General features: G+C 43.2%; 1 protein-coding gene and 1 long non-coding RNA gene across 3 annotated transcripts in view; one reads left to right on the forward strand and one right to left on the reverse strand.

Moving 5' to 3' along the window:
- The window catches only part of LOC137464475 (uncharacterized), a 269516-nt gene that overhangs the window by 201593 nt on the left and 42260 nt on the right, over window positions 1–25663 (reverse strand). The gene's annotated exons all lie outside the window — the stretch shown is intronic.
- On the forward strand, window positions 10974–12464 carry LOC137464534 (inositol 1,4,5-trisphosphate receptor-interacting protein-like 1). Of its 2 annotated transcripts, none has more exons than XM_068175918.1 (2): window positions 10974–11626; window positions 11845–12464. In XM_068175918.1, the coding sequence occupies exons 1-2, from the start codon at window positions 11297–11299 to the stop codon at window positions 12430–12432; spliced, it is 918 nt and encodes a 305-aa protein (XP_068032019.1). In that variant the 5' UTR covers window positions 10974–11296; the 3' UTR covers window positions 12433–12464. The 2 variants fall into 2 exon arrangements, with proteins under 2 accessions (XP_068032019.1, XP_068032020.1); XM_068175919.1 differs by having other exon boundaries at window positions 11848–12464.

Below are 25663 nucleotides of genomic sequence, written 5' to 3' on the forward strand. Positions count from 1 at the left end.
ATATCAACATCAAATGCAGCCAAAGGTTCAGGGATCAAAGTCCCACAAGAGGAATGATGACAAGGAAACGAAACAATCCTGGAATAAAATAGCTTATCTTGACAGCTATTCCGCAGCCTGCAGAAGGGGGAGAAAGGTAATTTGATTTGGGTAACCAGTTTTTTGCATATTCTTGGGAGTGTTGGAAAATGTATGTGATTTCTGCTTTGAAGACAGGCTGTGAAGAAGTTACAGAAGGAGGGGAACATTCATGCTCTGCTGGAAGGCAGCTACTTTGATCTGACACCAATTGTTACCTTTAAGGCCAGACCTTGTGCTTCAGTGACAGCTGCAATAAAGATGTCATTCTGGAAAGCATGAATGTCTTAAAATAAAATCCACAGTTTAAAATTTGGTTGAGTTACATACAGATTATTTCACAATATTTTACTCTGAGTGTGTGCAAGTATGTTTTTACCAGCTGTGTGTTAGGGCTTCTCTTTGTTTTTTCCTTATCCCTGAAACTGAGCACCTTTGTTCTCTGACCTGCAGCTTTGGCTTAGTTCATGGTGCCAGAAGTGTCTTTCAAAGATCCAGAACTCTAAGCATTAGGTTATATGCAGTTCTTCAGAGATTTCTGTGTTTGCTCCATAAAATGGTATCATTTCCATGTGACATCTTTTGCTCTGACAAATCTCACTCACATGCCATGTAAATATCTCCAGGAAAGTGTGTATCTTCCCACCATTGCCCTCAGATGCTCATCAACATCCCTGCTTGTTCTTAACCATGTGTGGATCATGTAATTGATTCACACCATATGTTCAATTACGTTGCCTTTGGTGGTTTATTTATTTTTATTTTTTTGTAAGTTGTTTCACAGATATAATACTTTTCTTATTTTTTTCTTAGGCAGCAGTCACTGTACACCTAAGAGGTAGCTTTGCAAAACCTTCAGTCTGTCACCTTCAGTGAAACACCTGGAGTTCACTGAGATGTGATGGCAATCCAGACTTTGACAAGCAACTTTGCATTTCTCAAAGCTGATTTTTTTTTTTTTGTAATTTCTGCAACTCTGCCCAGTTTGCCATATCCATGGCTACAAACAGTTGAGACTTCTAACAAAACTTAAGCCAATTAATGACAACACTGCCAAATAAAAGTTGTCTGTTTCAACACACCTCCAATTTACAGCAGATACTTCAATGGACATGTTTGGGTACTTTGGTGTGATCCATACCATTGTTTTTTTTGGGATGAATCGGGCAGCTGCACTATCCAGGCTGCACAGCATTCAACCTCCAGGTAGCTGCTGCTGTGGAAGCTGGAGGCACAAGCTCCTGCACCAGGGCAGAGTGCATTAGAAAGTGCATTAGGAACAAGGCACCTTCACAAGGAGACTGCCTTCTTTTCCCAGCAAGCAGCAGTTTTTCATTGCAATAACTGACATTTTCCCAGGTTTGATGAAACAAATATGCATAGTCTAATCCTGATCTGCATGTGGAGACAGTTTCAGCTGATGCTTGCAACATGGTGGTGGCTAAGGGCTTTCTTTAGATCAAGGGCTGTTCTTTTTTGGGCTGTGCATGGGAAACTTCTTCCCAAGCAGAGGATGTGTAGGGTGAGAATTGGTAAAACTTTCTGCATTTTTTCCACTGGAGATGTTCTATCATCAACAGTGGCTGTTGTCACTGCTGGTATTTCTGTTAATGAATAGCAGCAGACAGTGCTTCATTTCTATCTGCCTGAACATTTGAGCCAGAGTGGGAAAGAGCAGAGGAAGGGTGGTTTGTGTGCCGTATGGCTGTGTTTGATGAAAAGGAACAAGATCTCTTTGCACCAGACCCTGAGATCCCAGAGGAGAGTCCCTTTGCTTGGCATACTGAGACAGAACAAAGGGGAAAAACACAGGAGAGTCCTGATGGGGTTTTTGCCTATGGTAAGCAGGGAGTGTCTTCAGGAAAGTGGTCTCCATCTCGTCTAATTTTCCCCAAAACTGCTAGTTTGGAGAAAGGACCATTTTTTCTTCCAAATAAGGCTGGTGCTCAGGGCTCTTCATCATTTGTACACCAAATACTTCAGTGAGGCTCCACCTCAGGAAGGAAAAGTCGCCTTTGTTGTGCCCATGAGGAGCCAAGACACAGCAGGGAGTGCTGGGGCAGGAGCTGGGGGTGCTGCACTTTTCCTTCAACTTCATTGCTTCCCAGAGCTGCTGAATCTCACTTCCACTGGTGCCTCATTCTGCCCATCTGAATACTGTGGAGAGTAATGTGTCCTTGAGGACTTTGCCATTTCCAGAAAAAAGTACAGCAAAAGAGATAGTTATTTCAGTGCTTGTGATGTTAAATGCCAACTGCTCAAGATATGCTGCTGGAAACCCCATGGTTTCAAAAAGCTGCATTTCTTAAGTGTTGCATTTTTAATGCTGTGTAAGTGTGCAGAGTGGGAAAGCCAAGGATAACAGGAAACGAAGTGAGGAATAATATAATTTTGGGCTGCAACTTCCAGGTAACAGCAGTGTTACTTGGTGCACATCATGATGGAAGATGAGCACTGACCTGCTCCTGCCTGTCTGTCTGTGCACAGTGAGCAGGAGGGGTGAAACATGGTCAGTGTAATTCACTTATGACATATTAATGGGGAGAGCAAATAGAGCTGAGATTTTCCATTTTTTGCTTTGCAAAGGAGGACACAGCGTTGCAAAGCTAGGACGGTTTTAAGAGGTAAATAGCTCGCAATAAACAATTATCTTTCTAAAGATTCAATGCCAATTGCTAGAAAAAAAGCAAGGCTGCATGTCCAGTTAGCCTGCTGTAGTCTGGCAGAAAAAGAAAAGCACAATCTATTAATTTATTTATTTATGCTTGAAGTCATTTGGTCTAATAAAAAATAAAACTTTTGCTCCTCGGTGGCATTTTTCAATAACAAAAACCCTACATACAGCCAAAATGTTTGGACCAGCTCCACTTGAATCTATCTTTTTACCATTACTGGGCTTTTGAACTTAGAGTGTAATTTCTGATGTCTTATTTCAGAGTTATCAGCTGAAAATAGATTTTGCTGAACTGATTTCCTGACATGAGATGTTATGAAGGAATTACTTCTAACTGATGCTCTAAGCTACAAAATACAGTGTTTACTGAAATGTCGTCATCTTCTTTATGTTTTGAGAACAGTAACCTTTTTTTGAGCTGCCAGTTTCATTGTATTTGTAGTTTGTGCTCGTTTCAAAACATTTGGAGAGAAAAAAAGGAGAAAGGCATATATGCACCAAGGAAAAGATATGATAAGATTGCACAGGAGATTTCTGCTTAAAAGTAATGTTTTTGCAGCGTGACAAATGTCTCGGGTATATGATGACAGGCACAAATGAACACGTTATTTGTGATTTCTGAGCTGAACAATGTGAATAACCTAGTCGAGGTCAGTGACAATGATGGATGGATCTGCTCAAGACCGTCACAGATTCATTGCAATTCTGCCATCTCTGTCTCTTAAGAGGACCTTCAATCAATAAATGAACAGCAGTAGAATGCCTTAGAATTGGGAGCAGGAGAAATTAACAGAAAGTCTTGCTCTTTCTGTTGGGCCAGAAAGTTAACTATGCAGCTAAATAGCTCTTTTTTGTTCCCTCCTATCAATATGTTGATAACACACACTCTACTTCCATTGCTTTCTGTATGATTTTTTAGGGGTGCATGATAAAGGTTGCTGTAGTTTCTGAAGAACTTTCCCTGAAGTGACTCACCCTGGACAAACGTTTCATTTATATACAGTCAGTGGTGCTGTCTCACCCAGTGTTTGTACCAGGAGAAAGAGGGTTATAAAATAAACCAAGAGTGTATCTATCAAAACAGCTACACAGCTTAGGTTGCAGGGTATTTAAATTCTTTTGTTTTCAAATGCAGCTGTAATTTAGCTCTGGACTGAACACAGTCATGGCTGTAGGATAGGATGCTGAGGTTTTTCCTTCATCAAAGATGCATTCTGTAAATGTGAGAGCATCTGAACCAGGGAAGGCCTGAGCTTTTATCAGCTTCTGTGAGACTGAGGGGAGACCTCATCATAGTCTACAACCTCCTCATGAGGGGCAGCACTGATCTCTTCTCTGTGGTGACCAGTGACAGGAATGGGAATGGCTGAAGCTGTGTTAGGAGAGGTTTAGGCTGGATATATAAGGAAAAGGTTCTTCCCCCAGAGAATGGTGGGCACTGAAGAAGCTCCCCAGGGAATGGTCACAGCCCCAAGGCTAACAGAGCTCCAGGAGCATTCAGACACCACTCCCAGGCACAGGCTGGGATTGTTGGGGTGTCCTGTGAAAGGCCAGGAGTTGGACTGGATGATCCCTGTGGATCCCTTCTAACTCAGGATATTACTGTGTGATTCTTCCAGATGCCTGTCACCATGCAAAAGAAATCCAGGCACAAAGCCCGCATTGGCATGTTGGTGGGCATACACTCTTAAACAGATTTAGAAACAGCTTGTAAATTTAGGTTTACAGGCTTACCAGACTTGTGTTTTCTTTGGGCTCTGTATTTTCTTTCCTGTTGGGCTAGTATTGAAGTAAAGCTTTAAATTTACAGACTATTTTTTCTCAGTAGAGGAATGCCATAATGACAGGGAGCTGGCCTCGCAAAGGAGAGATCTGTTTCATGTAGATCCCTAAGCTGCTCTGGAGTTTACGGGATGAGGAAGCAGCGGTGTTACTTTGTCAAGCTCTCCCAGGATGTGATGTTCTGCCCCCTTGGCCAGAATACAATGCAAGCATTTGAAATCACTCTCTTGGTCACTCACTTTATCTGTATCCCATCCCAGATTTATTTCCATCTGCGTGGAAAGAGAGAAGGACGAGGACCCAAAGGTGGGAAGCACACTCCAGTTAATGAACTTTCTTGAGGAGCAGAGTATATGATCTCCAGAAATCTCTTTTAATATCTCTAGTCATTGTTCTGAACTTTTGGGTCTTCAGTTGTGTGAAACAGATGAAGCAACAGTGGGCCCAGTGCTATAGACGGGAATGTCTACAGGCTTGTTTGTTTATTTGCTGACTCTTCTTTGGCCTGCAGTGAAGTGGTGAGGTGGGATTGAAATTTTACCTTGTTTTTTGTTAATAAGCAAAATTATCAAGTTTCTGCAGAAAAAAAACCCTGAAACAGCTGCTTATTGAGCCTTCTAGAAGGCTATGTAACTAGTTATTTTCCTGATTCTAGAGAAATAATAGCACCTTCACAAACTGCAATTGTGACAGAGAAGGCTGGAGGGTATTTCAGGACATCATAAAGTGAGGCTTCTCACTGTTCTCCAGAAACAGCAATCCCACAGACTCTCTGATTAATTACATTTTACATTTCTCCTTAATTTCTCTCCTAGACCTTCCTTACTCCACATTTAGTTCCTGATTTCTTTGCCAATGCTCTTCAAGGAAGTTTATTACTTTCTTATGAGAAACCACCTTCTGTGGATTGCAAGACTTGTATTCTCTGCACAAAACTACTGCTGCTCCTTCATCCCTCCATCAGAAGCTGCATTTTGCAGAGCAATCTGCGTTCTGTATTTCCATCAGGTGGTTCACCATCATCAGTTAAAATTGTGTCAAACGGAAATTTAACAGTACTGGGTAGAAGAGGAGCTTCAGGTATCTCTGTCCTGTGCAGTTGGGAAACATCAATGACCTCAGGATCCTGCCTTGCTGACTCTTGTCACATTTCATTATTCTGTTTACCAAGATAGGGAAAAAATATCTCATTTAACATGTAGAATGATTAAAATAATAAAGGACTGTCATAGCCAGATAGGGAAAGTATCTGATATATCTCTTGTAAGAGCTCTGCAATCCTTTTAACAGACAACACACAGACTGCAAAATGGTTGCAGTAATACTCTTACTGGCAAAATAATCTTACACTGGAATCAGGAATTCTTATCTTCCTAGTTTGTTTAAGCATGGTGGGCTCCACCTTCAAAATGAGTGTGTGAAAAAAACCCAAATTCTACATCCAGGCACAGAAGAGTAGGTCTGGATAAAAAAAAGAAATGCATTTGGATCTGCAGCATCACTCTGTTCCAGTCAGTTTGCACTGTGTTCAGTACACCAGCTAGGTAGTTGTCCCTGTAAACTTGCAGGTGCATTATTGTGGTAATTTTCCCTCGGAGTTGCCTGTATGAATGGCAGGTTTTCACTAGCACGGCCAGAGCCAAGATGCACTCTGTGCTTGTGTGTGCATGCTGCAAGGAAGGAATTGGAATAGCTGTTATCTCTGTAGTCTCTTCTTGGAGTGCAAATCCTCTTTAAATTCTCGACACTTGAAGCTCAAGACCTGAAAACGTGAAGTAAGTTTAACAGGAATGTCACAGAATCTTTCCATGATCCAGCCCTTCTGCACCTTCATTCTGCACAAGCATCAATTATACTGCCTCACACCATCTAGAGTTCATTTTTCTGCACAGAATTAAACAAGAAAAAACATCTCTGAAAAGTTCCTGAAAGGAGTCATGTGGATAAAAGTAGAAGTGTTCCAGTAATATTTGGCACATGGGTTGGGAGGCATGAAAGATGTAGCCACTTCAGCTTTGGTTGTTTTCACCTTGCTGAGAAGGCACTACAGCTTCCCCTTCCCCTTCCCCTTCCCCTTTCCCTTTCCCTTTCCCTTTCCCCTTCCCCTTCCCCTTCCCCTTCCCCTTCCCCTTCCCCTTCCCCTTCCCCTTCCCTTTCCCCTTCCCCTTCCCTTTCCCCTTCCCCTTCCCCTTCCCTGTCCTCCCCTTCCCTCTCTTTTTTTCTTTTTTCTTTCTTTCTGTTGTACTGCTACTGAATTTTTGTAAGATATCCTTTGTAAGGTGCAATTCAATTAATTCCATTGAAGTGGGAATTACTCTTACCAGGGGAATATCTCAATACCTGTTATATCTCTATATGAGTTGTATATATTTGCTATTATGAGTGTCTGTTATTTGAGTTCCTGTCTCTTAAATGTGAACTACAAAAACATCCTCCAAGGGAGACTGACAGAAGTGCTTCAAAATTTGGTCCTGAGAGTCAGTCTTCTAACACTTCCCCATGGAAAAAAGAGTAGAGTCAGTTATGATGCAGTTCAGAAATCAAAGTGACAGTGGAAAGAACTGAATATTAAACATGGTCTATTTCCTGAGAGTCAGTTTATAATTTGAACATTCAAAGTGGTTTTGGAACAGTTCTGCTGATGAGCATTGTTTGTGGTAATTCTGAGCAATTGGTGAATTCTTTTTCTCTAAAGATTAAAACAGAAGTGGTGAAATTAATAATTGGAATAGGAAATGTCATATAAGAACTTAGTGCAATCTGGAATATTTTATTGAAGAGTGATATTAAAAAAAGTAGGTAGATGTGGCTTCCTGACTATGAGATTTAGCACTTGTTTCTTTTCAGTTGATAGTTTCTGTATGTGATTAAATCTTACCTTTGGTGATACTGTGGGATGTAAGCCTGCATCTGTTATAAAAAGTAAAATCTGACACTTTTTTTCCACTTTTTTTCCATTCGGATTCTCTTTTTTCTACAGGCCAATGCAGTGGAAACAGAGGTGCCAGAAACATACTATGTATGCCCTGTCTGGCTGTCGGCCTCGGGCAAAGCTCCCACCTGAGTCTCCATGGCCACGACTGCTTGGCACAGCAGGCTGAGAACAGCGACCACCAGGAGTAGTTCTCTGGGAGCCCAGGCCTGTTACAAACGACCCAGACCCCAAGTGGGAATGAGTTATAGACGTTTTATTGAGAACAATAAAAAAATCAGCAAAGCAAAGGGGACAGCACTGGGTGCGTGGCAAAATGCCAGAGGCTCGTGCAGAAAATGGCGGCTCCACCTTCTATACACCTGATATTGCATCAGCTGTATGCATTGTGAGAAACGACACCTCGCTTCTTAAAATTTTAAAAGGTTTATTGAACCGCAGCAAGGGACTGAATAAGGAAAAAGGGACAGCAATGGGTGCTTAGCAGCCAGAGGCGCACCACCCTCACCCGTAACAATCCTTATATACATTATTGCCACGTCAACACCCTGGTAAGCCGACCCTCCCCACACTCCTGCACACTCCAACCCAGCTCCTCCTTTGTCCCGCCTTTTGGAGTCTGTGCAGTCCATCTTGCTTTGACTTTCCCAATGGTCAGAGATAAACTTTCAACATTACAAAACTCATATATAAAAACACCAGACCTCAACGGAACTTCTTTTAACCTTATAATATAAATTTAATGTTTGCGAGAGCCAACATTGCACTATCCGTTTATTACATGCATGTTTATTTTTGGTTTTAAATAGTCTTGCCCTATGTCACTCTTTTCATCGCTGACATAGTTTTGTCGCTGTGGTCAGCACGGTCCTCATTAGATGCAATTCTACCCCTTTTAAGGTCGTGTCTCAAAAGTTTGTTGAGGAACAGTATGTCCAATACAAACTCATAAACCCCCATTACACCACACGAAACCATATTATCCTTGTGAAAGCCAATTTTACAACTAGGCTATTGTAACAACATTAACCACTTTATAACATATAGTACGATCTTAATATTAACAATTTTATAATATTTAATATCAATTAATATAATACTTTGCGAAAGCCAATTCCCACTAGCTTGTTTCTCACAGGCTCAAGGCACTCTGAGCCCACTCTCCCCCAAATTCGAGCCCTGAGGGGTTTGGTGTCACAATGCATCCCCTGGGGACAGCAGAGTCAGCCAGTGAGGTCAGCCCATTATGACTGCACTGAGTCGGAAGTGGAAGATTGACCACACCTTTATCAGAGAGCTAAGGAAATTGCAATTGTGCCTGACAACCTGAAACTACAGCCAATTAAATTCATTCAATTGACTGCAGAAAAGAGACTTTGGCATGAATGCAGAGAAGAGTGATAGAAAAGGAGGGCAGGAAGAAAGGGAAAGGACCATGAAACCAGTCAGAGCAAGAGGAGACAATAGCAGAAGTAGGGTTCATATGGACACTGATCATACATGGGGATCTGGCAGCTGTGCTTAAAAATAATCACTAAAGAACAGAACCAAACTCAACTATTCAACCCATCAAAGAATCCCCAAACCCAGGAAAAAATACACAGATCACACACCAGGCTGACTGGTATGGTTGACACATCTGAGGGATCAGATACCATCCAGAGGGACCTGGACAAACTCAACATGGGGGGCCATGGGAATGTCACCAGGTTCTACAGTGCTGCAGTTGCAGCCCAGAAATCCAACCGTGTCCTGGGCTGGCCTTCAACATACCTTCCATCCAAAACTGACTCTAGAAATTAATGATTTCAGGTAAACTGAGAGTGTCTTCCTATTGGGGACTTGCTGTGTGTATGGCATGTTCCACCCTCCAGACAAATGGTTTGCCAAAAGACATAAAACAATGAAACTAAACAAATTTCTGGACCACAAAACACACTCTAGTTGAAACGCAGATGCCACTCATAAAACTCAGTACCAGTGCATTTAGTTGGAAGCTTAGATATCAAGACTGTATCTTTAACTGAATTTCACATGAATCGAATATCTTCTATTGTGTTTAAGAAGCAGTTGTTGTCACTCATATTTCTTGTGTGTGTTATAAATGGCAAGAAAATGCAATCTTTGCTCTTCTGACACAGCTCTCTCTGTTCATGATGTGGGACAGTGTGAGTGCTGATGTGCAGGAGTTCCTGCTGATGGAAGGGACAGGGATGAGGATGCAGCAGGCACAGTGCCAAGCTGACAGAGGGAGGAGCTCTGACAGTGGCACTGAAGGAGGAGAGTTTCCAGGCGGGACAGAAAACAGCTCTTTGTTTGACCTCTTCTTTCAGTGCTGCTAAGAATGTAGTCTGGAGCAAGCTGGGAACACCCAGAGCACAGAGCCCTTTCCAGGCAGGGCTGTGTTGGCTGAAGGGGCAGAGGGAGCCCATCAGGGATGAGACACAAACCAGCAGGGGAATGAGGAACCCCTGTGGTGGCAGTGAGCAGCTCTGGGCTCTGGTCTCTCTGGTGACATTTTCTATTGAACCATCTCCAAGGACTTCTGTTGTGTTCTGTATTTCTAAGTGTCTGCCTTCTTGGTGTTGGTTGTCTCCTACACCTTTATTTCTCCAAATTACTGGAAGTTTTAAGTTGCATTGGATAGGAAATGTTGTGAAAAAAAGTAATTTTATATGAATGCAGTTCCCTTAAAATAATTCTAAATTTTAAGAAACTTTTAACTCTAAATGAGCCTGAAATGAGGGGATTTTTATGGGAAAGCGGGAGTGTTCTTCCCAGGAATGTACCATTCCTATGCTTTAACTCAGGTTAGGTGTGGACTGTCCAAAGACTGGAGCTATTTGAATGTTAAGCCCAGAATCATGTGTGCTGCCAAGAATGAACTTCAGCAGTCTCATATCTAAGTGTGCAGAGTTGGGACAGATAAACAAACAAGAAAGGCTTTGAGCAAAACGTCCCCGTTCTTCCAGAAGCATGGCAGCGACATTGCACCAGAGAGCAGCGGGGCACTGCCAAGAAATCCCCAACACTCAGGTGTTGATTTGCCCTTTGTTTGCTGCTGAGTGCTCCACCCAAATTCTACAACTCTCAGACATGAGGCTGTAGCTGGGTGAGGATGGATTTCTTCTCCCAAGAAACAAGGGACAGGAGGAGAGGAAATGTGCTCAAATTGCAACAGGTGAGGTTTAGGTTCACCTGGAGGGCAGTCAGGGGTAGTGAGCACTGGGGAATCCAGCTCCAGTCCCCATCCATGTCCCTTTCAGGGATGGCTTTAGGGTGTCTGCAGCCTGGATCCAGAGCGCCCTGGGGGGCTCCTGTGGCTGGCTTTGCACCCAGGGTGAGGATGCCCAGGAGCCGCTGAGGCCGGCAGTGGGGACCAAGGCTGGGGCTTGTGGGCTGGGAGTTGTGGCTCTGGGGCTGTGACATGCCAGGGCACGGATGACAGTGGGAGCTGTGAGCAGGGGCACGGCCAGCTTGGTTGTGACATGAGTGACATGGTTCTGCTGGCTGTGACATCACAGAGGACAGGTCACGCTGGTACCTGTGTCCAGGGGCAGCAGCGGGCAGCTGGATTCTGGCAGCCAGTGAGTGCACACGCAGGGGGAATGCTGGGTTGGATGGGGGCTGGGGAAGGTGCCCTGGGGGTTTAAAGCCAGAGTGAGAGCTGGGACCCTCAGGGCAGGGCACTGTCCTCAGGGCTGGGGGAAGAGGGGCTTGGGCTGTCAGCGTGGCAGGTGCCCAGAGAGGCTCTGGGGGCATTCCAGGTGCCACCAGCCCCCTGCTCCATCCCAGCCAGACATGCTGAGCCCCCTTTCTCCCACCAGGCCATGTCTCCAACGGTGGCCTTCATCCTGGCCCTGTTAGCCACCCACGCTGGGCAGAAGGTGAATCTCCAAATTGAAAAGGATGATGCCAAATGGATGCTGAAGTGTGAGGAATATTTGCACCAGGAGATGATTTGGCTCCTGCAGGATATTGAGGGGAACAGTGGCATCATGGAAGCCCTACTCTGTTCTGCACTGGAAAAGCAGTGGCTTCTTTGGGTCGGTGCAGCAGCCCTGGTTCTGGTTCTTGCCATGGGCTGCTGTCTGGTCAGGAGCAGAAAGCGTGGCTCTGCCAGCAGGAGGAGGCAGGCGGGATCCAGCAGCAAAGAGGAGGTCAGTGAACATGAGAAGGTCAAGGGTGCAGGCAGGGTGGCAGCACTTTGGCTGTGCCCAGCCCATCTCCAAAGGGCACATCCAGGATAAGGCTGGAGTGGGCTGTGAGCAACCTGATCTAGGTGAGAGTGTCCCTGCTCATTGCTGTGGGGTCACACTGGATGGTCCTTAAAGGTCACTCCCAAGCTCAGCTGTTCTGTGATTCTGTGATTCTGCAGCAGGGCCTGCCCAGCACAAAGGTGCTGCAGGAGCTGGTGGACGAGCTCCTCGCTGTCTGCCGAGTGCTCTCCCAGAGGAACTTCACGCCGGAGCTGCACCCAGCTGCTGTGATGGACACCAGCCCCACAGCCTGCAGCGTCCAGGAGAACAGCAGCACCTACCGCACGCTGGTCATCCTGCGGCCACCGCCAGGCCACTACTTCAGCCTGGAGAGCACGAAGCGGCCGCCAGCCAGGCACATCCGTGTGGCGCTGGAGTGCCTGTGCTCCGGGGAGCAGCTGCTGGGGCACCGGTGCTTTCTCCACGCCTCTGGTGGCCAGCTGCCCAGGGATCAGGAGTGGTACCTGATGGACACCCTCTGCACGGGCTCATACTCGGACCCAGAGAAAGTCACCCGCTGGGTGCAAACGTTGTTGGCGTCAACCTGGCTGCTCCTGCCGCACTCGCGCCACTGCCAGCTCACGGCGCTGCCCTCCGGCAAATCCTGCAGCTTCTGGCTGAGCGGCGCCTTTGGCCTGCACTGCAGCATCGAGATGGCTCTGGCCGTGCAGCGAGGTAGCTCAGGTGCCTACCTGAGCCCTGAGTAGGCAGCAGCCGGCTCTGCCAGCAGCACCGTGTGGGCCACCTCTCTTTCCTAAAATCCACCTATGCTTTATGGATGAGTGTAACGAGCGCGGGTCTCCAGGACGGTTTGGATGGATGAGAGATTTCTGAAGTCAGGTCTTAGAAGATATGGTTTATTAAAAGGGGGAAAGGCCCTGCTTGGAGTTGCCAGGTGCAACTCGTGGCAGGCCCAGGGGGAGAGGGAGAGAGAGAGAGGGCGAGGGTTCCAGGTGAGGGTCCCAGGGGAAGGTCCAAGAGAGGAAGGTCCAAGAGAGCGTCCGGTCCCTCGGGCACACCTTATCAGGGGGCTTCAAGGTGGGCTGGAACAGGACTTGGGCCAATGGGGTCACAGATACCTGATACTTCAGGGGAGGGTCACAGGTGTGGGATGAACCATACATTGGGGGTGAGACAGAGCATTCCATTTGACCCTTGGACCTATCTGCAGGTAAAGGGCATTGTTTAATCAGAAAGGGGGGTTGCTTTCAGCCTGGCTATACTATTGTTTTCTAGTTATTCAGTAGTCAAGGTTTGCTATTTCAAATCTAGTTCTCATCTCAATGTCTGTATTTTCCAAATCTTTTGCCAGGCAATCATATTTATAAGGTTTTCTTATTTCATCTTCCCCAACAGATGAGATTTCTGTCTTTCCATAATGAACTGCTTTTTTTTGTTTTGTTTTGTTTTAATAAACTGGAGAATTTGTGGCAACTTTTGCAAACAGGTGGAAAAATTTGTAATTTTTTTTTTAGAGTAGACTCTATCACTGTCTTTTAACTCTTTCAACTCTCATGGCTGAGGGAGCTTTTATTGCAGCCCTGGAAAGGGCTCTGGGACCCATTGCTTGAGGATGGATATCAGGACTTGGGGAAAAGAACCAAAAGGCTCAAGGAGAAGGCAGAGCAATCAGAGCTGGCACCGCATGGCCCAGAAAGAGCCCCATCTTCTCCTCCTCAATCTTCGCCATCTGCGCTGCCGTTTGAAGCACCGGTAGCTAATCTAGCTGATGGGCTTCAGGGTGTCTTGTGGGCCGGGCCCCTCCTCTTTGGGAAGTTCTGGAGCATCAGAGGTGAGTGGCTCCTGCTGCAGCTGGGCACGGAGTGCTGTGGCCCTGGGCACGGTGAGATGCTGCTATGGCTGACCTTTGCCTCTGCTCCTGCCCTGTGGGTGCAGACACGGCTGAGGGCTGCCCGGGAGACGCAGCAGGGCCAGCTGCTCCCTGCCCGTCCACAGCGGACCCGGCTGTGCCGCTGCTCTCTGCGGCCTCTACCCGCTGCTGCCAGCCCTGCCGCGCTCCTGCCTGCCTCTGGCGCAGCCGGGCCCACACTGTAGAGAATACATTGTTAAAGAAGTTAATATAAAGTTCCAATGGTAGTTATAAATTGTTTGTTAGATATTCCATAGTTATGTCAGCCCCCCTTACTTATTTGTTGAATGTTTTGTAATTATGTAAATCCGCCTTACGGTTGGGTATTGCCCCCGCTGCTCCCACTCTCATCTAAAATGGTGAACCACCTAAGATCATAAAGAAGAGGATTACGTCACCTAATAAGCAAATATGAAACTCCCATAAAATTTAGCAAAAAAGAATTACCTAATGAAAACCCTTAGAACAACAAGCCACCATGCAAATGAAGAATTAAAATAACACCTCTGACCAGAGAAAACATAAGACAACATCAAAACCCCAGTGAGAACTTTTTGGCTTTGTCACCCTAACAGCAGCCCAAGAACAGTATAGTGACCATGAACCTGAAGCCAATAAGTGTCTACTTAGAGACATCCTCTTCCTCCCCCATGCCATCTCGGGAGCAGCAGTGGTGTGTGCACATTCCGACGAGTCCTCTACCTAGACTGTTTCCAATAAAGCTAAAATCACTTAAGAGCTTGCCCACCATTTATGACAACATGGAATACAGCACATTCCGGCCGGCTTGGCTTGGTAATCATTATTTGTGTGCATTTGGTACATGTTTTACAAAGAGCAATTTTAATCTCTTCCAGTGATACCCGCAGCTGCTGCATTTCTTCCCCCTCTCTTCTCAGGAATCCTGCAGAACAGTCCATCAGCCCCACTCTACACCCACTGACTGAGATCCCACCAGCAGCATCAGCCTCATTAATATTCATGAGCAGTCCTTATACATCATTCCGTGCCTTTCATCGGTGGAGCTCTTATCGCCTCCTTGTTGGTGGTGCAGTGCTACCCTGCCAGGCCTCCCAGCAGCGCGTGTCCCCTGCTTCCCTCAGGGGCAGCACGCATCCTCCCGCACATGGCCCCGCAGTCCTGCCACCCAGGGCGGCCAAGCAGCCATTGCACCGGGGAGGATTGAAGGGAGAGCACAAAAGGGTCCAAAACCACAGCGGAACAACAAAAGTATGTGTCAAAAGAACCACCAACCCCAAGAGAACCTCTTGCCACCACACTCAACAACTCCTCCTCATTTGCATGAGCTAACATCCACACCTTACTCATAACATGCACATGAAAGCAATTCCCAAGGTAGTGCTTGGAAGGTGTGCAGCCCTTTGTTTCTCTGTTTTCTGATTTTGTTTCTTTTCCTACACCTCTATAACTTAGCTAGAGGTTTTCCAAGGGGTTCCCTGGGTACTGTTTATGTGTGGCATAGTCACACCATCAGTGGGGGTTTTGTAGGATGCAGTTTTCAAAAGAATTTGCTGCTGGCCTGATCTTGTCCTCACTGATACCTCTGAGAATTTTACCACTGACTTTCAAGTAGGAAGGAGTCTGCTGCCTGTTGTCCTCTCCTTGGAAATCATCACTGTCCCTATGGGTATGTAGATTTGCTCACGGAAACTGTTTTAGCACCTTTCAGAAGATTCTCATTGGAGCAACATTCTGTGTTTTGCATTAAACTGAGTAATTTTCTTCTTCCATCTCTTTGCTAATAGCATTGAGGGAAAAAACTCCAAGTTGCCCTTCAGCTTTAGCATTGCTAATTGCTCAGGTGTCTTTTTTGCACGTGTCCTCAAGTAGAGGTTTCATAGCACTGACACTGTGGCAAAAGGATGCCCTTTACTAGCAAAAATACTACTTTCATGAAAAGAGATTTCCTGTATTTATTTTAAAGCTTCTCTAAGATTTAAGAGTTGAAGGAGTTGATTTTTTGTTTTGTTTTGTTTAAAGAAAATCCAAAACTCCTGTTCAAAAGACAAGTGTTTTGATCCTTGGGAATGGTATGGATTCTGGCTTCTCATACTGTTAATCTTGCTTAAGTCTGGAAGTATGAGTAACATTTATGAGAACTCTGTAAGTGTCTGTGATGTCCAAACCTTCCTGTTACATTTAGAACAGAAATTTATTTCTGTGAGTCTTGATTATTGTAAAGATTTAAGATTCCAGAAGAAAGTTATATTCTCCTGAATTAGCAGTCAAATTAGACCAAGAAGATTATCCAAATTATTTCAGCGTCCTAATTTCTAGATACCTTTCTAGTGAATAAACATGGAGTTTCAGAGCCTCTGGAATTACATGGTCTACAAATACTGAATTATAACTATTCAATGCAAAATATCTGTGGTCTGGATCTGTCTAATCTGACATGTTTCTTTCCATAATCTATTCCATGGGTTTCCTAAACTCCTTTAATCTGGGGTTGTATACAAGATTGATGAGGGAATCCACAAGTCTTATTACTACCTTCTATGATTACTTAGTCAAATATATGTTTGAACGATGAATACTTCTGAGAATTAAATTAATAGTGATTTAAATACAGGAAGGGATCATTAATTAGCAGTCTTCCAGGAATTCTCAGATCATCTCTTCATTTCTTTTTTGATTAAACATAGTTGGGCATTTTATACATTTAAATATTTGCAGAACTGGAATGCATTTACCTAGTCCTCTTGTACAATTAACCTTTGATATGCCTGTAATAATCACCCATTTAATATCTTTGCCGTATGCAGAATTGGGTAACTCCTATTCTTTTTCAAGCGAGGGAACCAGGAACACCAGAGAGATATTAATCAGAGTTAAAGTAGATATAAAATTTCAGAAGCCATCGGGAAAAAAAAAATCTCTTTTTTTATGCTTATGGGCTTTGGTGACATGTTTTTCTGTTGTAAGTTCAACATGGTTTGTTTCGGTTGACCCCCATGCATGTTTGGTTTAACCCAGAGTTGTACCCTCCCATTTCCCTGTCCATCTCCCCAAAGACCAGCCTTTTATTCTGCATCCTTCCCTCTCAGTCAGTGAAACCCTGCCCTCCTCTCTTGTCTGTCACTGTAGTCTTACCTTTATTCCTAAAATCTTCTGTGTCTCTCCTGTATCTCTTGAAACCCCATTGGTATGTTTAAACTATTCTCCTTCCCTGTTGCCCCCCATTGGCTGTCATAATGTGTTCCCCACTCTGTGCTCCTCCCCAGGTGTCCTGCAGTTGGTTGACGTTTGTATCCTCCCCTTGTAACCTCCCCCATATTTAAGTTGGTACAAGCCTGTATTCTTTGTCGCTTTTCCTTGGCTCCTCTCAAGAGTTAAGTCTTTTGGGAACCCATACAAGTGTCCCCTCTTATTCCTTCGCCTCGGATTCTCGACGCAGATTAAAAACAGCAGCCACAGAGAGCAGCCTTGCTGTTTCAGGGTACCAAGCAGCACTGCTCACACCGCTACCCAGACCGACCCTAGGGGCAGAGAGGGAGCGACCACTCTTGGCATGGGCCAGGAGATAGGGCTAGCCAGAGGTATCTCCAAGCATCCACCATGTCATGGGCTATTACTGTTTTATGCCAATTTGTTTAGAAAATGCATAAATAATAAACAGAAAACTGACAAATCATGACTAGTCACGCAACTTTTTCATTTCAGTTGGGTGACTAATATTCTAATAACTTAATGGTTTACGTTTGGATTAAGGAAAATACATAACAATGATATGTTAATTGAAGACACACAAAACCATTAAGAATCCTTGCTTTGAGTAGGCTATTTTCCTAGAATGGAACTTTAATTTATAACAAACATTAGGAAAAAAATTAACTGTTGTATTCATTTATTTTCTGTCACCTTTTGGATCTTGGCAGAAGGATAGAGTTTTAAAGATTTCATAAAGTAACAAGATGGTTTGGGTTGGAAGGGAATTTAAAAGATCATCTAGTTACAAACGCTGTACTCTGGTTCAGGACACCTTCCACTATCCCATGTTTCTCCAAGCCCCATCCAGCCTGGCCTTGGACACTTCAGGGATCCAGGGCAGTCACAACTTCTTTGGACAACTTATGCCAGGGCCTCACCACCCTGAGAGTCAAGGGTTTCACTGTCAAATGCTTTGCACCAGTCCAGGTAGATGATGTCAGCAGCTCTTCCCTCATCCACCACTGCTGTAACCCATCATAGAAAGCCACTGTATTTATCAGGCATGGTTTGCTCTCAGTGAAGCCATGTTGGCTGTCTCAGGGTCTTAGCACAGTTCCCAGGATCTTGCTGGGCACACGGGAGACTGACTGGTCTGTAGCTCCCTGTGTCTTCCATATCTCTCTTATTACCAGTGGAGGTTATGTTTTCCCTTTTCCAATCAGTGAGAAGACCACTGGGCTGCCACAACTTTTGAAAAGTGATGGAGAGTGGCTCAGCCACTTAATCTGCCAGTACTCTCAGGATCTCATCAGATCCCACTGGTTTGTGCACCTTCAGGTTCCATAGATGTTCTGGAACCTGATCTTTTCCTGCAGTGGACAGTTCATTCCCCCAGTCCCTGCCTGTGCCTCGTGTGACTTGGGTGGTGTGGCTGGAGACCTCGCTGGTGAACACTGAGACAAAAAAGGCATGGAGTACCTCAATCTTCTCTATGTCCCAAGTAACCAGGTCTCCTGTTTCCTTCCAGAGAAGACTCACATTTTTCCCAGTCATCCTTTTATCATCAATACATCTATAGGTTTTCTTGTTGCCCTCAACATCCCTGGTCAGGTTGATTTCTTTCAGGGTTCCTAAGCTGATTCTTGTCTGCTTAGACAGTCTTTCTGTATTCCTCCAAGACATTCTGTCTCTGCTTCCACCCTCTGTAGTCTTTCTTTCTGTGTCTTGAGTTTGTCCAGGAGCATCTTGTTCATCCACACAGGCCTTCTGGTGTTTATGCCTGCCTTCCTTTCTGTTGAGATGCTTTGCTCCTGAGCTCAGAGGAGGTGATCCTGGAATATCAATCAGTTTTACTGGGCTGCACTTTTCCCCTGATGGGACTCTACCAAGCAGGTCCCTGAAGAGGCCAAAGTCTGCTCTTCTAAGCCCAAGGTACTGAGCTTTCCATGCCCTCTCTTCTTTGCCCTAAGGATCTCAAACTGCAACATTTCATGGTCCCTTCAGGCCAGGCTGCCCTTGAGCTTCACATTCTCCACCAGCCCCTCCTTGTTGGTTAGAACAAGATCGAGCACTGCTACTCTCATTCTTTCTCCTTTATTCTTTGGAGAAGGAAGGCATCATTATTGCATTCCAGGAACCTCCTGGCTTGCTTATTCCTGCTGTGTTGCCCCTCCAACAGATTTCAGGATGGTTGAAATCCCCTATAACAAACAGGGCTTGGAAATGAGAGGCTGCTTTTATTTGCATGTAGAGGGAATCATACCCTCAGTCTTCCTTGTGGGATGGCCTGGAGCAGAACGCAATAAAGTCACCTTTCATCTGCTCACCTTCCTTAAATCTTGATCATCCTTAAATTTCAGACAGCTCCTCATCCATCCCCAGGAGAGCTCCCTTCACTCCAGCTGTCATTGACATAGAAGGTGAGCCCTCCTCACCTTTTCTGCCTGTCCTAAAGAGCCTGTGTCCTTCCTTGCTACATTAAAATGTGCTATTTTCTTTTTTTTTTTTTTTTTTTTTTTTTTTTTTTTTTTTTGTTCACTCTGCTATGAAGGCAATCTCAGGTTGTGAAGACAATTATTTCTCAGAAGAAGAGTTATATGAGGACAAAACTGGATTAATTTATACTGTATTGTCTTCCTCATTGAGTCATGAAGAAAATGAAAAGGGAATTGAAAGGAGACTGATAAAAATCCTTAAGAAATGAGTCAGAGAGAGCTAAGTGGGAAATATAACTTTGTAGTGTGGGTGATGTGGGATCATCCCAGCATGTTTCTCTTAAAATGGGATGGCTCTAAGTTGCCTGACTCTTCCCTTTACAGCAAAATAATCTCATCAATAATGTGATGTTCCTCATCGTGTTCATGCTATTGCTATTTTCAAGTACAATGTGCATTTTTCAAACACAATCAGCTCTTCAAAGATATAATTGGGCAATTTTGTTGTGAATGGCATTTGATTTCAGAACCTTTGTGGCACTCACTGGATGTGCTATGTCCACAATTCAGTAAATGAAGCTGTGCCCTAGCAATTGCTAACAATGCAAAGATATGAAATGACTAGAGCAAACATGTACCTCTGTAAATCAATTTTTTTTTGGGTAGCTGATAGTACTATGATTTTAAACTCTATTTCTAGTGGAGTCAAGATACAGTAAAGTAATTGTAAGGCCTGTGCCACGAAGAAGGTACTTCAATTTCCTCCCATTTTACTTAATATATGACATCTCCTTCAATATCCTTTGATTATGGGATGACTGTTTCAGAAGAGCAGCCTTGCAAAAAGGTACCCTTCAGTCATATCAATAGAAGCACAGCTGGCTGAATAGTTTTAAAATTACTTTTTCAGAGGAAAATACTTGAGTCATTAAAACACAAACTGGTTGAGCATAAAGATCCCTTTCAACGAGACTACCAGTACCAGAAAAAAAAAGTGTAAAAGTAAACATTTCAATTTAAAGAACAGCTTTGAGAATTTGCCTGTGTGGACACTAAACATGATCTATAGCATGTACTATGGATGAAATGTAACAACTCTTCAGAATTATTGAAACAAATAATTTGATTGACTCTCTGTTGTTTGATTTGAATGAGATTTTTGCTTTTCAAGCCTTTTTAAGGTTGAAACTTAGACTTGATTCAAGCCAGTGAAAATGTCAAGAACTCTTGCAGAGTGGTGAAAATGTTTTCAGTCCCTTTATTTAACAATCTGTACTAAATGCAATGAAGAAAAGCTTCTCCATTCCTACTTTAACATCCTTCTGCTTGTTTATACCACAGGCACTGCACATCCTCTAACCTTGAGGCACAGGGTGCTAATGTAACTTATTGCAAGTTTGGCTTCTGATGAATCACTGCTTGATTGCCTGGGCTAATGAAGAGCCCCTATTAACTATTACTAGTTATACAGACAATTTGACAAGTTAGATACAAATATTGAAGTTGGTCTAATTGGGTCTGCCAAAATGCAGTGGTGCATGCACCCACTACTCTATTCATTGTGAATAACGTCAGTATGGCATATGTTGGAAGATTTTGAGAATAACCTTGTTCTAGAATAACCATAAGGCTGCTTATGCTGCCTTTTCTTCCATTTTCTGTTAATACCCAGTGGGTTTTTTTTTAAATCAATGTCTTGTGCAATTGTAGAAAGTTGGATGTAGTAGAAGAGGTCACTATGAAATACAAGAGAAAGGACACCCTTTAGTGTATGGTTAATCAGCTTGCTTTGGAGACTGGATGCTAAACTGTAAGAAAATTTGAAAGAAGGAGCTGGAATTTGGAGGTGCTTTCCAGGTCTGGCCTGAAGTCCATCACAAGTATTATTGCAGCTGAGGGGTTGTGAGTGCAGCCCTACAGCTGAGCCCCAGTGGGCCATGAGAAGAACACTGCCTTCTCTGAACATGGAAGCTTCTGTGCTCTGAGGCTGCATGGCTTCCTGTGGCCTTGTCTTCTGGAACAGATCGAGCTCTTTTGCACAAATACCTTCTATGTCAGTAATTAATTACACCAGTGAGGGAGTTACTGTGATAAAAAGTTTTTTAAGAATCTGCACCTGCAGCCCAACTGTAAATTGTAAATGGGCCCAGTTAAGGTCACTCACTAATGATGAATTGAGCATGGAGGTGCCAAATTCTCCAGAGGTATCCAAAACAGAGGAACTCCATCTAGTAATGCTTATTCTTTTTTTGGCAGATCTTGATTCATAGAATCATAGAATGGTTTGGATTAGAAGGGAACTTGAAGATCCATTTTATTACAAACCCTGCCATGGACAGGGACACCTTCCACTGTCCCAAGCTGATCCAAGCCCTGTCCAGCCTGATACTTCCAGGGATGGAACAGCTACAGCTTCTCTTGGCAACCTGTGCCAGGGCCTGACCGCCCTCACATGGAAGAGTTTCTTCCTAATATTGGTCTAAACACTGCCCGTTTTCAGTACAAAAAAATTGTCTCTTGTCCTGACACTCCAGGCCCTTGTCAGAAGTTCATCTCCACCTCACCTGGACCTGCTTTAGGTCCTGGAAGAAGCTCCCAGAGCATTGCCTTCTCCAGGCTGAACAGCCTTTACTTTATCATGTGTCTCCATAAAAGAAATGTGTTCCTGCCCTCTAATTATCTTTGTGGCAGTTCTCTGAAAGGGGATTCTCTTTCTCTCCCTGAAATAGTTAGGACTAAGTCCAAGAGTCTGGAATTCTCCTTAGAACTAAAATAACCTTAATATCAGTGTAGCATCTTTTTGCAAGTGAGTCTGTGAGATGCTTGTGTGCTTGTTTCCCATGGCATTTTCAGCAGCAGCATTTTCCTAGCTTCTCACTGTAGATACTTTAAATTTTTGCAGTGTTTGAATGAAGACACTTGAATCAGAGTAGTTCTCCAATGGTGAAATAAAGAGAGTGGAATAAAGGTGGTCTTCCATAAATGCTTGCAGGATATTCAGAGTATATCCCTGCTGGGGATACACTTTGAATACTGTACCTGTGGGGACTGATTGCAAAGGCGACAGGAATGAGAAAATTTGCAGGTGAAATGTTAATAAACACAATAATATTAGATTGAAATAATTCTGAGCTATGTCGAGCAGTAAGATATCCAAAGGACCCTTACTTCCACTTCCACAGGATGCTGGGAGTGACCCAGCATCTTGTACCTTGATAGCTAAAAGGGGAAGCTGTCTGCTTTGCTGAATGTTTCTCACAGCTACAGATTCCCTTGTAACTGAAACAAAGGTAAATAGTGAATATGAGGGTATAGGGGAGATTCAGGAGTGAAAGTGCCCTGTCTACCTCTCCCCACCTTCCTTAGTGATGATGTAATTGGTGGAAAAGACAGTTTTGAGCTGCCACTGGGAGGAAATCCAAAGAATTAAAAAGAAAAAGAGATTCAGAACTACTAAATCTACAAGCTGTGCTCCTCAAGATATGTAGCACGTGCTATGGCTGGTTTGGACACAAACCCCCCAGCGCTCTCACACTGATGAATGCCTAAGTACTTTAATTTTTGCATGCACTGTGTAATGCATTCTGCACAAAGCAGTCTCTTGGAAATAAAAAGGACCACCCTGTGAGAACAGATGCAGTTTTCAGTCTCATTTATGATTCCCTTGCACTGAAAACCACAGTGATATTGCCAGACAGGCAATCTCATCCCAGAAGAGATGGATTCTCATTATGGTTTAATTCATAGAACAGTTATTATGTCATGTGTGATACACAGCAGAAGCTCTACAAAGTTAACTTCTAAAATGTGGGCAATGTTCAAGAAGCAGGATGAAAAACTGCTTTGCCTCAAAGCCAATATGTTCCATTTCCTTTCCTACCTTCGGTATCTCAGGTACACCATGATAATGGAAAGAGGAAGAATATTCAGCAGACCTATAATTCTGGGAAGATGAAAGTAAGCCAGCAAAAGAGAGTACCCTATTCTGTATTCAGGACAGGTTTAAAAACTCCCATAAATTTCTCAAGCTCAATCACATTTCCTTTGAAATTTTTCCACCAGGGGCAGGTACAAAACTCCTACCAGGTTCAAGAGTCAGTTTTGGCTCCATAGTTGCCCGTTCAGCTGGTGTGTGCAGAGAGGGAAGAGTAAGGTGGAGCATAAGAAAGGGGGTCGAAGAGAAGGGCAGGAAATAATAAATGAAAGACACAAAGTATTTTCATGAGTTGTGGTTTTGAGCAGCATAATTTTGTTAGTCCAACACAGAGGCATCTGCCTTTGTGGATATATAGGAAAACATTTCAAAAGTGTTGTCTCTGTTATTTGTAATGAGTATGGAAAACACTTGCCTAATCAAAATGGGTTTGAGAGTATGACTTGAAATATTGACAGGAAGAAAAGTTTCTTTAAATAAGTATCTCTGAGAATGCTTATAAAAATGCTTTTGTGTGGCCATAAACACAAGCATTCCTGCATTTCTAATACAAACCACTAATGTAATCAACTTTGTATTTAAACCATTTAAATATTGGTAATCAGGAGTGTTTGAGAACATGTGAAGAAGAATTAGTGGGAAACCACATCCTTTATCTTTAGAACAACCCCATTCTTATTTTCTTGATTCCTCTCTTTAGTTTTTTATTTATTGTGATACCATGGCATTCATGATGATATCACCTAAGTTTTACTCAAGGTGTTGTGTGCCTGTGATACCTTTCCAAAAAATATCACGGTATAAGCCAGCCAGAGCTTTGAAAGTGTTGTGAAAACTGACTTGAAGTCTTGAAAATAGCAGGGTGTTTAACTATGCATCTTTTAACACTTCTCAGCTATTAGATGTACTTGAAAAATTCAAGTAACACTTACTCAAAATAAGTATTTTGGAGTAATTATTTCCATTTATGAATCACAAGGTCCTGTAAAGTTGAAATATTTTTGACAAACTGTCAAAGGAGCTTTGACTCAGAGCTCAGACTTAATTTGTATGCAACACTGTAAAGCTCAGATCCATGTATTTAGGCTAGCTAGAGTGCTAAAGGCACCAAATCCAATTAAAATAAGATATTTTGTGGGACAGAAGCAGGCATAGTAATTTTTGAAATAAGGTCACATACCTAAATTGCTGGAGCTTCTCATGAAAAGTTGCATTGGAACAATAGCACATTTTATAGAATAAAATAAACAAAGCACCAATATCACAAAAGCTGTGGTTTTAAATGAATATAATGGGTTCTGAGATGGCACATTATGGCTAGGACAATTCAGAGTATGCCTGATCCTGACTGCAGTCTTCCAGTCTGTAGGCAGTATTTTATTGTTCCAGGTGGAACATGTTTTCATCTGTAGCAGGTATTTTTTCATGCCATTCTAATGGAGTAATTAGCTGAAAGAAAGCCTGAGTAATTACAAAGTTACATACTCCTGCTACTACTTTTTTATTTATTACTCCATGATATTGCTGCTCCCCCCTGTTCTTTGATATGGAAGGTTCAAATCAGTTCTTTGGAAATAAGCCCTGACCCCTTACGAAAGCATAAAAAGTTTCAAGATGGGTGTCATACTAGAGTACAATTTTCAGTCTCTCCAATTCTTGCTTGTGCTGAAAGAATTAGTACAGAAAAAAAAATTCCAGTGTTCATTTACCTGTCATGATTTCAGCAAAATAATCTGTTCTATTTCATAAGAATGGTAAAACTTTCAATTCACTGTAGAGATATTGTAATGAAAATAATTTTTAAAAAATTCAGACTGTCATATTGAAAAATTTCAGAAGATTTTGCTTAAAATAGCAAATTACTGGGATTTCATTTGAAAAAGAATGTAATTTGTAATTCAGTATCATCTACACAGCCCCAATTACTGTTCTGGTGTAGTAGAAATTTCTCCTAAAACATCCCAGCCTATCCTAGAACCCAACTTCCTTTATGTGTAATGCATTTTGCATTTTCTCTGGATCATTCTTATTAACTTTAAAAATAACTCTATGTCCATTTTTCAGAGAGCCACTCCTTTTTTGTATGGATTTCAGGTGTCTATTTTCTCGTTCAGCTCATCAGAACTGACCCCCTGTGCCAGAAGATAGGAAATATGTGTAGATATTTGCAGTTACTTTTATTCTTAACTGATCTGTGCAGAACAAATTAAATTTGAGGAACACCAGTGCTCAGTGCTAATTCTGTTTTGGCACTGTCAGTGATGTTCATTGTCATGTCTCCTTTGCATTTGCCTCATCTGCATGAGAAGAGTATTCTGCATTAATGTCACAGGGATAATTCGAGCTGGAAAGGATCTCAGGAGGTGTTAAGTATGACCTCATGTACAAAGAAATGTCAGAACTGAGATCATACCAAGATGCTGAGGGCTTTTTCCAACTGATTTTTGAAAATCTCCAAACAAGGGGGCGATTCAACATCTCTGAGCAACTTGCTCCATTGCCTGTCTATTTTCATGAGTAAAAACCAT

The sequence above is a fragment of the Anomalospiza imberbis genome, chromosome Z (genome assembly GCF_031753505.1).
Source record: "Anomalospiza imberbis isolate Cuckoo-Finch-1a 21T00152 chromosome Z, ASM3175350v1, whole genome shotgun sequence".
Taxonomy (NCBI): domain Eukaryota; kingdom Metazoa; phylum Chordata; class Aves; order Passeriformes; family Viduidae; genus Anomalospiza; species Anomalospiza imberbis.

Excerpts from the sequence above, each read along its gene's own strand:
- LOC137464534 (XM_068175918.1), top strand. The coding sequence starts at position 11,297 with ATGTCTCCAACGGTGGCCTTCATCCTGGCCCTGTTAGCCACCCACGCT. Across the intron at positions 11,627-11,844 it reads GATCCAGCAGCAAAGAGGAG|CAGGGCCTGCCCAGCACAAA; the intron begins GTCAGTGAACAT and ends GTGATTCTGCAG.